A 15,963-nucleotide genomic window follows, 5' to 3' on the forward strand; every position below is an offset into this window, starting at 1 on the left:
ATTAGCAGCGCTAAAAAATAACCAAAGAGTTTCTAGGCAAGTGTCCATACAATCGTAACTTATTTAAGTAGATTTTTAATGCACTTGCGAAACTGTGATATCAGTTCTGTCACGGTGATCCGTGTCATGTTTTGTGTGTCTCCGATTACGTCACCTGGACAATTCATGGACTGATTCATCACACCTGTTCCCTGTTAAGTGTTGTGTATTTATACTGCTGTCTGTTTCTCACCTGTCGCCGGATCATTGTCATTGTCATTGTGTTCATGTCTGTTCCTGTTCCTTCTGTTAGATGTTCCTGAGTTTACCCGCCTGTTGTTTTATTTTACGTTCTGTTAATAAATGTTATTTATTTCATGGTGAACCCTGCACTTGCGTCCTCACTCCTGTTACCAGTCGTGACAAGTTCTTGCCAGTCTGTTTTAATAACATAAAAATTAATCGGTGGCTAAACCAAAGAGGAGTCAAAAAAAAGATCAAGCATCAACTGAAAGCAGCTAAAATCCACAGATCTATTAGTTTTGTAATGTAGTAGTTTTTGTTCATGTGTAAAATCCCTGTAATTTCAGTGATTTTGGACATTAAGGGGAACGTTTTTTTCAGTATTTTATTGTTACCATAGTTACAACCATAGACTTAATATACCCACCACCTCAGTTTTAAGTTAATGGCTCTTTGGAATGACATTAAGTGGGACCTAGGCTGTTATAGTATGTTTAATTGCATTTTTTTTCACATGTGCAGTTTTTTGTTCATATTAAGCTGAAACTCATTTGACATTTACTTTTTCAAATGAAATAAAATTCATATAATAATTTCTGAACATAGCGTTGCATTTGTTTTTAAAAAATTAGTTTTTGACTTGAAACAGTTATTAAACTTAGCTTATCCTTCCTATTTTGTTGTTTTTTGGGGGAGTGTTAGAGTGGGATTCTGTTAGGTGGTCCTCAGAAAAAAATTGGAAGATAAAGTGGTCCTTGGGCTGAAAAAGTTTGAGAAACACTGGCCTAGAAAATCACAACTTTTAATTTGGCATCAGTCTTAGTACACGATGTAACTACAGAAGAGTCAAGTTTTAAATAGGAAACACATTGAAACTCTTTGGTTATTTTAAAGCGCGATGCTAACGGTCTAATCAGATTCAATAGATTGTGCTAAGCTATGCTAAAAGTGGTACCGCCAGACCCAGAGATCAGCTGAATTGATTCCAAAACAGTAAAAAACAAATGTTTAACTCTAGGGGAGCTGGAAAATTAGCATTTTTCAAAAAAAGTGGAGTGTTTTCTTTATGGATCCATAAATGCATCCAGACAAATGACCTTTTAGTAACCTTTAGTTTTAAAAATGTAGGCTGTGTTACAAAAATTGTAAGCTATCCTCTTAAACAAACATCACAGGATTGCGGATCTGTTGTAAAAAAATTTATTTCAACAAATCATTTTAGCTTTGCAGATTTGCGAGAACCTTATTTTGAGGGACAATTTTATTATAACCCAACTCTCTTTTCTCTGCAAATCTTGTTTTAAAGAGGTACATTATTCTCATAGTCATTCCCGGTAAGAATCTGCCTATAACACTTTGAATGTTTTTGCTTCACAACAGTATCACAGTCTCTCAATCACAGTAAAGTTTGTGGAAACAGGAGAAAAAATAAAGCCCCATCATTTGTCAATGATAAAAAGCAAAGTACACACAAGTATATGGTCAAATCGAGACAGGCCGCCACGTCCAACATCTTCTCTCCGAAGCAGCATTAGATTCATTGAAGTCAGTAGGAATGGGAGAGAAGACTGGTAGGTCAGTTTGAAGCAACATGCATTCAAAGTACATCAAACTTCCTCAAGGGATCTATTTAAATCTCTATCCAAAGAGATAAATTCACAATGATCAAACAAAAAGAATGTCAACATATGAAAATATAAAATCTTTTAATAGCATTGCCATTTAGCGGATAGGAAAATCTGCACAAAGTATAAATTTACAGTAACAAAGTACACTGTACAAAATTTAAATCAAATCATCATTTTTTGTTACTTTAACAAATTAAGTTAAACAATTTTAACTTGATTTTATAAGTTATGTCAACTTATCACAAGTTAAAGCTTAAAATACTAGGTTGAATTGACTTGCAAAACCAAGTTGCTTTAGCTTCATGCTGCTTTTTTATACAGTGTACTGTAACATAACATATAACATTACAGGTTAGATGGACACATGTTATATTTGCTCAGGGGAATAAAATGCTGATCATTAAGGAATAGCATTTCTTTTTTTTAGAGGGCACTTCTCTTTTACTTTCCCCAACTGCATTAATATGCAGTTTGTACAAATATCATTAGCCCAAAGCCAACCTTAATTTCAACATTTGGCACAAAAATGAGGCTATATCATTATAATAAATAAACAAAACAGGCATTACACATACATGAATAAAGAAGTCACAAAGTATCCTTACACAAATGTACAACATGTTCAAACAAATTTGACACCAGACTTCACATGTAATTCATTTCTATGTGCAAGCCATAAATGGTATATTCGAGATTATTCAAAAGGAAAAATCTTTACTGTTTATGTATACTGTACTGTACAGTTCGTATGTTTTGCACACGTTATAAACAAATTTTTTTATAAACCTCATCACAAAGACGTCATCACCATTCTGTATTGTCTAACATTATTCAATCCTGTTCAGCCAGGTGGTTCTGGCAGGCCAACACAGTTTGATTATATTATCTACAGTGAAAGGTATGATTGAATGTACAGAGAGGTAAATAGTTCCCAAATATCTGGAAGAGCAAAATCTTGGCTAAAGAAGGCATACAGTTGTGGCTAATGGCATTGACAGATGCAAGCTCACAGCAAGGCTTGAGTTGTGCCAATGGACATCTAACAGGCCTGAGGTTGGGATTCCTAAAATAATGGGATTTCTCATTTCTCCACATGCATGCAGGGGCCACTTTATCTTTTCATACACACACACACATACACACACACACACACACACACACACACACACACACACACACACACACACACACACACACACACACACACACACACACACACACACACATTTTGCGCAAAACCAACACGCAATCTCATAACAATTCATTCATATTTAAAGTGGTGGCTATTTCATATTAATTAGACCACATTCGTATACGTTTGTGTCCGATTTGCTTTTTCCCCGTGTCGTTTAAGTTAGGGACAGGGTTTCATTCATTTTTTTTTAAATAGTCACTTTGTATGAATAAATATGAATTAGCCAACCTGTAATACGTACGAATTCCCCATGAGATCAGGCTGACAAAACATATTCAAATAATTTCAGGACTTCCAAGTGCTTTGATAGTTGATAGGTGCTACATCGACTCGGAAGACAGTTATTGTGTTTTTAGCATTACCAAAAGGCATCCCTGGCGAATCTTTTCTTTTATAACACACTTTATACATGTAGCCATGTGAAGAGAGGCAGTTGGCAGATTTATTGAAATGATAAACATGAGCAAAAAAAGAAGAGGAACGAAACACAACAGCAATGGGGAATAAAACTTGGTACTTGATGCAAGATTCCAAACAAAAAGCACAAATAATTCAAGTTTTAAAAACACAAAATGCTCGAACTATTCAGCAGCATCCATGTTAAAGGGGCGTGTACACCAAGGAGTTTTTATTGTTTTATTTGTGCTGCATGCTGGCGCACTGCGGTTTTTCAACGTTAAGCATTGAGCGCCCAGAGGTAAAAAATGTTTTGGGTGAAATGCTCAGCTCAATGTCACTTTTCACTCAGCCATCCAATCACAATGGAGGAGGGGCGGGACAAATACCACAACAAGCAACCGGAGCATCGTACAACGACTTAATAACAAAACAGAATTATAGCAAACAAAGCACTTAGCTAAAGAAGCTCTGGCAAGCACCCACAATTGCCTTCCGCTTGGTGCTTTCAGCCGCGTTTAAACGCTTTGGGGTACACCCCATCTAAAGGGGGTCGCACAACAGACGAAAAGCGCACCGTCGCCCCATGAATCTAAAAACAGAACACATTATTTTCTATGAATGTACGCGCACCGGCAGGGCCTGGCGGCGGCTGTCCGCTATGACTCTGGACACGGCTCAAATCCCTGTCGCACTCACATAGTTTAATATTAAATAACATCATATTGGTCCCAAATCGTTAGCGATTAACATTGCGTCGCTGTCCGATGAAAACCACGTATGTCCATTTTGCCGATTTTTAGATGGATTGAATGTCCAGGTTCATCTCCGTATACAGTATGCTTTACATATCGTAATGGCCAATGAAAAGTTGTGAAATCATGCCATCTTATTTTCACGTATATCCATTTGGTGTCAAAGCTGTCAATCACGCGGCGTATCTCCCACCCTGTGGAAGCATCTCGCCGGTCTCGTGAAGTTTCATCGAAGCTCAGCACTGGATAGCCGAATAAACATAGCCTGGTGAGCCATTAATTTCCCTTTATCGGGGTAAACGTTTCCTCCTGGCGCAAGTCTAGGAGTGACAAAATTACGGTAGAGGACTGTGCCAACCAAATATCTGTCTAGCATTACCATGTCAGTGTATTGATTCATTGTCCCTTCATAGTTTGCCAGAGACATTTAATAAATTTACAATTAATATTAAATAAACCAAGCATATTTAATAAACTAAGACGTAGGCTATTTAATAAACTGAGCGTATTAGCGTATAGAACGCGTATCGACCACGTTACTGTAAAATATGCACGTATGTCGATTTAAACTCAATTTAGGTCAAATGTGGATTATATCATTACACTGGCAAGAATATGGTTACATGTAAAGATGCTGTACCAAGTATGACAACGCTACATTCAACTGCTTTTGAAATACGGTGTTCCTGAAAAGTAACCGTTTTGGACATACGTGAGTTTCATCGGGCAGCGACGATTGGCTGCTTACGTATATTTTGAAGTAGACGCTATCTGACTAAGCTTGCGCTATTTAATGTGCACTTCCGGTGTACGATACCTCAGAGTTGTCCTAGACGTGACGCGGCGCTTCTCGTCCGTTATGCGACCCCTTAACACTACAATTTGTCTTGTTTCTCAAAGCTCTGACACCTCACCGAGGTCTTTTTATTAGATGATCGCCCTCATTTTTCCTCCGGGCATAATAAAGCTACAATCAAAAAACACTCACAAAACCTTGTCAGCAAACTAAGAAAATGAAAAAGTCAGCTTGTTACTGTACTGTACTGATAAATACAGCGCTGGATCAGCAATAGCACTGGGCTAGTACTGAAATTAGGGCATTTATTGTATCATGTACCAGGGGAACACTGTCCTGGGCACCAGCCCTGCCTTTAACAGCCTTTATGTCTATCCTCACATTTTAACCTTCACTGTAGGTAGGAAGCTTTTAAACTGGAACTCATTTGAAGTAAAATGCAAAAGCGCACTATGTCATGCACTGCTGCCCAGAGTTGATTAATGGCGACACAGCAGCGGTCTGGAAAGGCCCGATGGCTCACTGAGGCAGATAAGAGCTCAGAGACGGCAGACAAATTCCCTGCTTGCCAAGATGGATGCGTAAGAGCTTCAAAGACAAAAACTTGACAATATGTAGGAAGAAGGATGCATTTCACAGTGAACTAAACCCGAGTCTTTTCCCCAAAATGTATTACTAAAATGGTGCATAGTCTCTTGGAAGAGGTCCAAGACCAAACAAAGGGAAAATATGCCTTGGATAGAGATGCTCTGGTTTCAATTGTGAATCATAATACAACTCCGGATAAACCTGAGAGCACTAAGCACAAATCTGATGATTTTTTTGTCAAATTAGGCAGAACATTTCAAGTGTTAATGGTGTTAAAGCTAAAGGAGTATTCATTTAACTTTGTAAGTACAGAAAGCATTGCATTGGCTGCACCTGCCGCATTGAAACCTTAATGCTGATTTTGCATAAACTAAAGCTATGCATTTGCCACCTTAGGTTGATGTGCTGAAATGCAAATTTGAACCATACCGGTAAAACCATGAAATGAGAGATGCATGATGATGACTTGGCCCAATCTGCTCCAGTCACAGTAATTCTGCACAGTAATAAAAAGCTGTATATCATAGATCTCCCCCATTATAGCATGTCAATTGGGTTTCTCTTTAGACTTCAGGAGTTGCTCTCCTCCAATGTCTCAAACACCATCTCGAGCACAAAAAGTGAAGAGCAATAAAACACATATAGTAAAATAAATGTGTCTGAACAAAGCAAATAATTAGTTAACTATAAAAAAAACATAACAATAACTATTTTACAGTTAAGCGACACAGGGCTTTATACAAATTGTCCAATATAAGGAATCGAAATAAAAAATACTATGTTTTTTGATTTTATTCAGCCTTGGAATAGCTGATAAATGTCCCGTGAAAAAATATCCAGTGTCCATAAATAAACAAATCGATGTCAGTCTCTATTGCACACCTCCCACATAAAGACACCAAGATAAAAGATGCAAAATCAAGTAACAAAAATAGCAATATCCAAAAAAATTCAAAGGCAAAATAAATCAGTGAAATTTATAAATAGCTGGCAGCTAACACAAAGGTAACTGAGATAACTTAAAAAAGTGCCTTTGAATTATCTAGAAAAGTGCTGTGCACAGTGAGAAAGGAGTTTAAAGTTTGCTACAGGTCTTGGGTCTCGAATGTGATGCTTGTCACAGTTCTGTGATTCTCAGTGTGCATTGTTCTGTGCAGAGTCTCAGTACTTTACCCTCAATATTTGTATAGTTTATACAGCATATCTAACTTTTTTTTAATAAAGCTTCATAATAGTAGCAATTATAATACAATAATAATTTAAGCAGATTGAGTTGTAATGGTAATTTCATTCCTAGAACGCTATGAGTCTGCAATAAAACTTGGCACATCATTAACACAGTATCAGGATAAAGGTGGGTAGCACAAACATCAATTAAGCGCTATTTTTATGAAACAAAGACTCAAACTAGTTGAAGTACGTCAATTAATTTAGACCAAGACACCTGTTTCGTTTCGACTGTTTGCCTCTCGTGTTATCACTGTTAGCTCTCGCTTTTAATTTCTTATCTACAGTCTGATTTCATCTTTTTACAATTTTCTTGCTCCACTCTTCACTCTTTTAAACTTGGGTTTCTAGGCCACTCAGTTTGGGGGTGAGGATACGAGGTGTTACCCCGGAGTTGAGGTCTCTCTCGAATTCTAGCAGCTGGCCCATGAAGTTGAGGTTGGGGGAGACGACTGGCCGCCGACCTCGTACGTACTTATAGGCATCGGTCATGGTCATGAGGGTGTGCTTCATCAGATAAGCAATGACAATGGTCGCTGAGCGGGACACGCCTGCTTGGCAGTGTACAAGAACGCCCCGTCCACACTGGCGAGCTTCCTCTGAAAGAAAAACAAAAAGTGGTAGACATCAAAAATCAGCCAAGTGCCGCCTGATAATCTTTATGTCTGTTTTTAATTTGTTTCAGTCCATTTATAGTCTTAGCAGTCCTTTAAATAACTACAAACAGATACACAGAACAAAGAGATTTCTATGAATACATTTTAGCACCAACCTCATGCCAGCTTTTAGACAGAGTGAGGTAAGAACTAAAGCCTTGATTATAAATAAGTATTTGTATACATATCAAGTGGTCAGCTTGAATAATGCATAGCACACCACTGTTTACATCTGTAGTGACAGCTTCTATATTAATTGTGCCAAAAACATATTTAAGCCTTTTACCTTATTTAGAAAGGACAGTGAAGAGTGACTGGAGACTTTTTTATATGGAGATTTTGGATGCACTTAGAGGGTTTTGCAGCAAAAGACATTTTCAATTAAACATGTCAGGTGCACTTAAAGGGTTTCTTCATTTTGTAAATCCATTGTTTTAAACAATAAACTGATCAGTTTTCTTACCAATGAACTCAAACACCTCCTCAAAATACTGCCGCAGGTTCTGCTTGCTGTTGTCAGTAGCAGGAAGCCTTTTGTAACGCACCAGGCCCGTGTCAAGATGGTATAGGGGAAGATGGGTTGTGACATTGACCACAAAACCAATGTTGAGGCGAAGCAGAAGGTCCAAATCCTGTGCATCTCTCTCGTTCCCCAGGAAAAGGAAAGGAAGGATGGGACTGATTACGGCATTTTCAACATCCGGGGTCATCACACTCTCCTCGGACAGTGATGCTGGGAGGGAGGAGGAGAGGGGGAGGTAGAGGTGCACTGATAACGAAAAACAAAACAGGTTGATTATTTAAGTCCTTTAAACATCAAAATGCTTCCTAACTACTTTGATTTTTGAAGTGTAGGGCAGTAAGTAAACGTCAGTGGGTTGGATAGCAATGAGCTCTTATGTAAGAAAATCTAATCATTTTACTTTTTTATTCCTCTTATCTTATCTTCCCCCCCCAATAGCATGGTTAAAATTAGCCAATATCACCTAATTCTTTAACAAAAGGAACTGCCGTTTAAATAAGACATGAAACCGAAGATGGGATAAAGCAGTCTGGATTTTAAGAAAATGAATATCAAGTATAAAGGATTTACAGCTGAAAAACTATTTGAACTCTGAGATGTGAAAACTCCATTTGAGATAATGGTAATGTAACCCTGGCAATCATTTGAAGCTGGTAAGGATTATGAACTCCACAGATTATAATTTTAATTTGAATACTATCAGTGCACAAAGGCCTACAGCCTAATGGAAGTCATAAGAAGGTCAGTATATTCAAGTGGCAACGAGAACATGGAGTGCTCATACATTCACAGGTAGTTGCACATTAGGATTTTTACCTCGACCATTTTCTTCTTCTTGTTCTCTGTTGAGGACCAGGTGGAGTGATTGTGCAGATGGCAAGGTGTGTCCGCCCTCTCTCTCTCTCTGTTTAGGTTTGGGCTTATTGAGGGTGCTGGGGGCAGAGGGTGGGGGTGAAAAAGAAGGAGGAGAATCTGAAGAGGGAGAGCGCAGGGATGGAGATTGTGGAAGAACTTCATCATCAAACCCATTGCCATCCCCCATGCAAGCATCTCCTCCTTTGTTCCAAAGCCGCTTCAGGGAATCTCTCCCCTGGTCTCTACTGCTACCTGATCCGATAAAGTCCAAAACCGCCATCTTGCCTTGCTGGAGCCTCCGACGTCCTGCCTGATCTGTCAGATGAGAACGTGTAAACTCCATAAGGTTTCGGCAGTCAAGGATTACAGGATTGTTGCCAGTGCCATTGTTCTGGTTTTGGCCAATGCGGCCCCTCCCTGAACCCATCCCGATCCCTGCATTGTGATGGTTTGGTTGACTTTTAGAGCAAGTCATCTTTTTTGCTAGTTCCTCAGGCCAGATTGTGCGTACACTGTAATCATCATCATCGGGCTGGTATCCTTCCATGGTATGTGCACCAACATTAAGGCCCATATTGGGAGGATTCCCTCTGTGCGGGTTAAAGGTCACTACAATGGGGTCACTACTGCAGTAGCTGCATGTGGAGCTTCCAGTTTGGCTTGCTTTGGGATTGCAGCCACTGACGCAACTTTGGAGTGCTCGAAGAGGTGCAGATGAAGAAAGGGGTGTACAGGGAAGACAACCGCCAACAAGCTTCTTACGAAAGGCTCCAGGACTTTCAAAACCTCCAGCTTCCCCAGAACAGGATGCACAACCCAAGGGTCTGAGAAGCCCTGTGCGGCAGTCTGAGACAGTGCTGTTTGAAGAGGAAGTGTTAGTGGTGGAAGCAGTAGACAGACACCCTCCTAAAGTCTTCAGTCCCATGGTTCCGCCACCTCCGTTCACAGCACTAGTTCCTTGGGTGTGAGAGAATGACGACGATGTGCTCGTGCTATATCCGTGGCAGCCAGCTGAGTGACCTCTCCCTCTTCTACAACGCACCAGTCTCCAGCAACCACAAGGATGGGAAAAGTCAATAGTACATGTGTGATCTGGACTAGGGAAACCTCCTCGAGAAGAAGTGGGTGAGAGAGGCAAGGCGTGAAGAATTTGGGGACGATGTTCTCTAGTGCGTGAGGGACGAGGCTGACCGATGTGCTGATAAGAGGATGGGGCCCGGGAAGGGAGTTGGGGTGGGACAGCAGGGTAATGTGAGTTTAGGATGGCAGCATGGGGTAACGGGACTGAACCATGGTGACGGGATAGGCTGTGGGCGTGGGGCAGTTGATGACCGGGTCCCAGTTTGGAGTTTTCTTTGTTTCCTACAGATAATACTTCCTTGTCACTACGAGAGGGGTAGCTGGCAGTGGCGGAGCAAGACTTTAATGATAACTCGTTCTCTCTTGATAGCTTGGATTTGGTTTGCTGTCTTTGGGCTGGAACAAATTCCAAGATCCCACCAGGAGAAACAGTGAGTTGGTTCTGAAGATGTCTACCGTGCTGAATCCTGTTTTGATTCTGATGATAGTTCTGGTGATTCTCCACTAACTCGGAAGACTTTCCTTTGCATTTCCTGTCACCTTGACCTGGATCTAAGTGAAGGGATACCTTTTTTGTTCGACTGGTCTTAATGCTTCCACGTTGGGTAAGACTACTACTGCCCCCTTTGTCTATATACGAACCTCCTCTTCCACCCTTGTCCACAGACACTTTAATGTCAATGGTATGTGTGTGCTTGTGAAGTCTGGGAGCCAAAGTTACAGTCCCATTGCTGTGACAATGGCTAGCATTGTGTCCGCTGCCCTCAAAGAGGGCACCTCGATCTCTTTTATCTCTCTGAACATGGGACGATTGCCTGCGCTTGCATTCCAGAGACAGGAAGTTAGTACCTGGATGGGAGCGGGATGTAGGGGGTTGGGATTGTGGTAAGCGGGATGAGGGGTCGTTGTATGCGGCCGGTCGGTGTGATGAGGAAGAATGAGAGGTGGTCGGTGGGGAGGCCACACGCAGGGCCAAACTTTTGGGGCGCTGAACAACCACTATGCGCTCGTCAAGAGGGAGTGGAGGCATCTGGGGCTGAGAAAAGCTGAGAGTTGATGATGCAGAGAGAAAATAAGAGAGACAAATAAATCCTACAATGCTCTTTGATTTTGATACTTAAATAACTAATAATTAAAGTACACATAGAAGACACATAAATGTGAGTATTGCACATACAGTTAATAAGTTTAAAAGTTAGTTACACACAAAAATACATAATTGTGATGAGTAACACAAAGAATAGAGGGTCTTCTGTTAGTCATTCACAAACTTCCTGGTAATTGATCTCACAAAGTTCCGTGGGATAGTCACAGAACCCTTTGATCATCCCTCCATGGCACCCCCACGGACCTCCACAATCCTCCACGACCCTGCCATGGACTGTCTTTTTCTGTGGCAATCGCACGGATTGGTTACTCAACTGCTTTTTGCTGGTTGGTTTATACTTTTTTCTGGTTTATTCTTTTATATTTTCTAAACTTTAAACAATTGTCACCTGGCGTTGGGGTTAGAGTTGGGTTTGGGTAAGGATGTCATTTTATCTAACCCTAAACCTAAACGACAATTGTAAGAAAATAGGACAAAACAGTTGAGTAACCAATCCGTGAGGGTCACAGAAAAATGCGGAGATCCGTGAGAATGCCACCGGAAAAATGTGCAAAAAATTCCGTGACCATCCCACCGAAATTCGTGAGATCAGGCTGAATTTAACACAACAATAAAGAACAGCACACAGGGTACAAATAAAAAGGCATTTCTGACCCATTACCCTTGTAACAAAAGTCAAGGGTTCATGTCTGCCAAAGCCATAAAGTAATCATTATTACAGATACACAAGCAACTCATATAAGAAACTGTATAAATAAGGAAAAGGGGGCTGGGGGGCTGTTATATTGTCACATTTTGTAAGGATGTAACAATACGCATTGTGTTCCTTCATACTGAACTATACCCTAAGTGACTTCCTATAAGATAGTATTAGGATTTACAGAGTTTATTTTTTAAAGCTTATATTATAATGAAACATGTAATGGAATGAAATAATGATTTATTTTATATGACAATAGAGATAAAATCTGGCTCTCCTAATCTCCAAATAGCAGAGCAAACAACTCATTATTCTAAATGTTAGCAGTGCCGGTCTTTCCTATACGCAAACTACGCAATTTGCATAGGGCCCCGCACCACTAGAGGGCCCCCTTGATCTCAGAATTATTTAAAACCATTATATCAAAGAAAAATTATTATTATGTTTAATGAAAACAAGACGCTATAATTTAAATAATTTGCAAACTTCCGAATTTATGCGGGTTTTTAAAAATACTTAATGATTTCTTAAATCAGTGATATACTCGGACAACATGCAGGCAGTTTCTCAATCCGAAGGCTGCAGCCTTCAGAGGTCACATTTGTAGGCTGCATATGCGTCATAAAAACGTATTTCAGAATATTAACAATTATAATGTTGACTATTATTCTTAGTTAATGGTTAATTGTTATATTATGTTTATGACTTGCAAATGAAATGCTCATTTAACTTAAATAAATCAGCCTTGATGACGTATGCAGCGCGCATATGCGACATCCGGAGGTTGCAGCCTTCAAATTTAGAAACGGCCGCGTGGATGACGCAGAAGAGTGATTTGGTAACGATGCGCATATTATATGCCCACCATTGATTTAAAACAAAGCTATCCGTCTGGGGCAGAATAAAGGGGAAAAAACGTGAAGCAAGGGAACAAGATAAAGGATTTGCGCGAGCAGATTACATATATAGTCAATGCAAAGACGCATCCACACGCGTCCTAGCATGGGGCGATGCAAATGACGCGAATTGGGTGACGCAATTGCCGCGAAAACACGCGCTTTTCCCTTTGAACTTCAAGAACGCGCTCTCGCGCAGGATAATTTGACATCATGAGAGAGAGAGAGAGAGAGAGAGAGAGAGAGAGAGAGAGAGAGAGAGAGAGAGAGAGAGAGAGAGGTAAGAATGGTGCCCACGTTGAGAAAACTTATTAGAAGACTTGAAATTTGTAAAGGATTAAAGTCCTATGTCACTCGTTTAATAACTGGATAACACTGGATATAACTCATTGTATAGTTTAATAAAATAATGTATTTTGATTACACAAATCAAACCTAACTATATGATTGTTTTCAGCTGCTGACCAGCATAGGGAATCTCTATGGCTAATTTATAAGACATGTTGCTGATACAGTACCGTGTGTTGTACCTTATCTTGTTAATTGAGTCTTTTGGGCATCTTATGCCTAGAATTATTCAAGGAGATTGATTCTTTTAACTTCCTTTAAAGTTTGATCAATTGTGCATAATGACATGTGCAACAAATGGATATAGGGTGTCAAACTCATAGATTTGCAATATTTAAAATCAGAAACTATTTTTAAAATATTTGGGGTCAACCTCTATGACAGCTTTAAAGGGACACTTCATCATTTTGCATCATTGAAAGAAGGAAGTGCAATATCTTTGTTGAGGGAGTGAGACTACAAACACCCCTGTTACATTTCGACTACAAATATAACACTTTCAATAAAGATTAATGTTTCTACGGGTGAAATGCTCTTTTAAAGCTGAAACTTATCAAATCCTATCAGAGGTCCAGAATGTCATTGAAACACACCAGTGGCTTTGCTGTCATCAGTATTAAACATGTTACCCCTCGAAGTACCCCTCCCCACAGAGCCCCCCCCCCCACATAACAAATCCCAATTTAACCCCTGTGTATTAACAGTATGTATTTATATTCAATTTAATTTGATTCATTACATTCATTTAGATCAGGTTAATTTTGTAGTGCTTCTCACAACACATTTTAAATCAAAACAACTTATCAGCAAATACATGTTTCATGTTATAATCAGCAAGTTTATCAGTCAGGGTTTCAAAGTAATGTGCATATGGGAATAATATACAGCTATAAGATAATACACTATGTGGTTAGTTAACAACTAACTAACAGCAACATTGAGAGAGCGAGAAGAACAGAATAGATAAAGCAGCACAGAGAGAACATGTGCATTTGACATGGCTGGACTTCATAGAAAGGGGATGCATGCAAAACAGCACTATAGACATATACCCACACATACACACAGATCCTATAGGACAGAGCCAGCACACCATGCTCATATTTTCACATGCATACATTCACGCACAGAGCCTGGTGATGGTATCCTCATCCTGTTTGTTTTTTTCAGTCTTGCCTTTTGTAGCCTGCAGTAGTGAAGGGGGGTGGGTGGTTACATTGACCCAGATTTGTCATATTGCAAGTCAACATCACTTCAGTCAGTTTATCTCACACACTTAACACCTCATTGGCAGTGTTCTGCACACAAACTGTATCTGTAATGTTTTATATCAATGCATCAAGATGCACACACCCGGGCATGTGCTTGAGTCAGAGGGTTTACAGCATCAGCATCTATGAGCTCAGATAGCGACTGAGCGCCAAAACAACTACACAAACAGTGATCATGTTTCACTGACATCACCAAAAGAACAGTGTGTGACCAAAACAAATACGGTAATATTGCAGTGAAATATTATTAAATGAAAACAAACACTGTTTATGAGAGGTGTATTACAGACAGGTGTAAAAGACCTGTCTTCAATAAGAAAAAGAAAGAAAGCTTTTTAACAGGTCACACGTGCATTACACCATATATTCAGATTACTTATATATTTAGCTTCTATCTTGAATTTGAAAACAGGTTAATCCAGCATGGCTCATTTCCAGGCATGTTTTACATCTAAACAGTCTGCGACAGACCTGGGCCTGCACAACAACTGGCTCGGTGACTGGCTGGCATGTAGCCTACCATTTGCCTAATAAAATTACTATAATTGTCTTAAACCTGAAAGTGGTATGATGTGTGGTAAATGAAATGGAAGGTGAACAGGATTAAATGGAGAAATGCATTTCTGAATCTCAGTTTTGTCCATCACTAAAAAGCAATTACAGCAGTTATCAAGTCTGAGCCTTTGTTTCAGAAACCGCAACATTGCGCTTGGTCTACTGTCAGAAACCTGAAATATTCGTCTATTTTTATGCTTTATTTTATTTATTGAGTGTTGTTAATTTTATTATTAACACTGAGATGTTTTTTGGGCCTAACTCCGAATTGTATTGACTGTCACTTGTTAGGCCACGCTGATGCTGTCGCGCATATTTAGATGCGCTTTCATTACGGTCTAGTAGATCTCTATACGCCATTTGAGCTCACTTTAATTGGTTATAAAGATGTTATTATACTATTATATTTTAAGTATTTATTTTCCTGTTTACCATTTAAATTCGACATTGCAAATTTTTGATGCATATATGTTTCATAAAAGATCTGAAACGTGCGCCTCGTAACAACTGTAACATATGTAAATAATAGGTGGTTGAAATAACGGCGACATTTCGTTAAAAATATATATATTAAATAAACGATTTGATATAGCAGGTTGCATGTAGGCCATAGTAAATAAATGAAATTACTTACGTTATAATCTGTATGTCCGCTGTATCATCATTATTGGTGGTTCATTGGGTCCCCTTGTGTTTCTCCGCGCTCCAGTGCCGCGAGACATTTACATAGCTGCAGATATCTGCGGTCTGCAAAATGTGAGGGTTGCGCTTTAAACATCCAGTGGTGTCCATTCGTATATGAGATTCAGGCAGTGAGTTCTCATATTGTTCAAAGCATTTGTCCTCATCTGTATGCACAATAGTAATACTATGCACCGCAATACTATGTGCGCTTACTGTGCACAGTGTGCATGAGACAGCTCTGTATGTGGGGACGGGGGCGTTACGCTGATATGAAGGCGGGGTTTCTGTATGGATGACATCATCCTAGACCAATGACAGGCAAAATGTGACGAAATGTCCACACAACGTAACTTAAATGGACCTACAAACAAGTGCAATAGAATTTAACGGCAACCAATGTGTAATGAGTAAAATCACATTTTCGGTTAAGTAATGTTTTTTAATGTCAAATAACTAAATATAAATCACAGTAAAATGCTA

The 15,963-nt window shown here is 39.5% G+C and overlaps 1 protein-coding gene across 2 annotated transcripts; it reads right to left on the reverse strand.

Moving 5' to 3' along the window:
- Positions 1–3,044: 3,044 nt before the first annotated feature.
- LOC129423953 (uncharacterized) lies at positions 3,045–15,738 on the reverse strand. Of its 2 annotated transcripts, XM_055180494.2 has the most exons (5): positions 15,434–15,738; positions 14,102–14,159; positions 8,803–10,967; positions 7,927–8,232; positions 3,045–7,406 (listed from the first exon to the last, which is right to left on the reverse strand). In XM_055180494.2, exons 3-5 carry the CDS (start codon positions 10,949–10,951, stop codon positions 7,141–7,143), a joined length of 2,721 nt encoding a protein of 906 aa, XP_055036469.2. In that variant the 5' UTR covers positions 10,952–10,967; positions 14,102–14,159; positions 15,434–15,738; the 3' UTR covers positions 3,045–7,140. The 2 variants fall into 2 exon arrangements, with proteins under 2 accessions (XP_055036469.2, XP_055036468.2); XM_055180493.2 differs by lacking the exon at positions 14,102–14,159.
- Positions 15,739–15,963: the final 225 nt, after the last annotated feature.

The sequence above is a fragment of the Misgurnus anguillicaudatus genome, chromosome 9 (genome assembly GCF_027580225.2).
Source record: "Misgurnus anguillicaudatus chromosome 9, ASM2758022v2, whole genome shotgun sequence".
Lineage (NCBI taxonomy): Eukaryota > Metazoa > Chordata > Actinopteri > Cypriniformes > Cobitidae > Misgurnus > Misgurnus anguillicaudatus.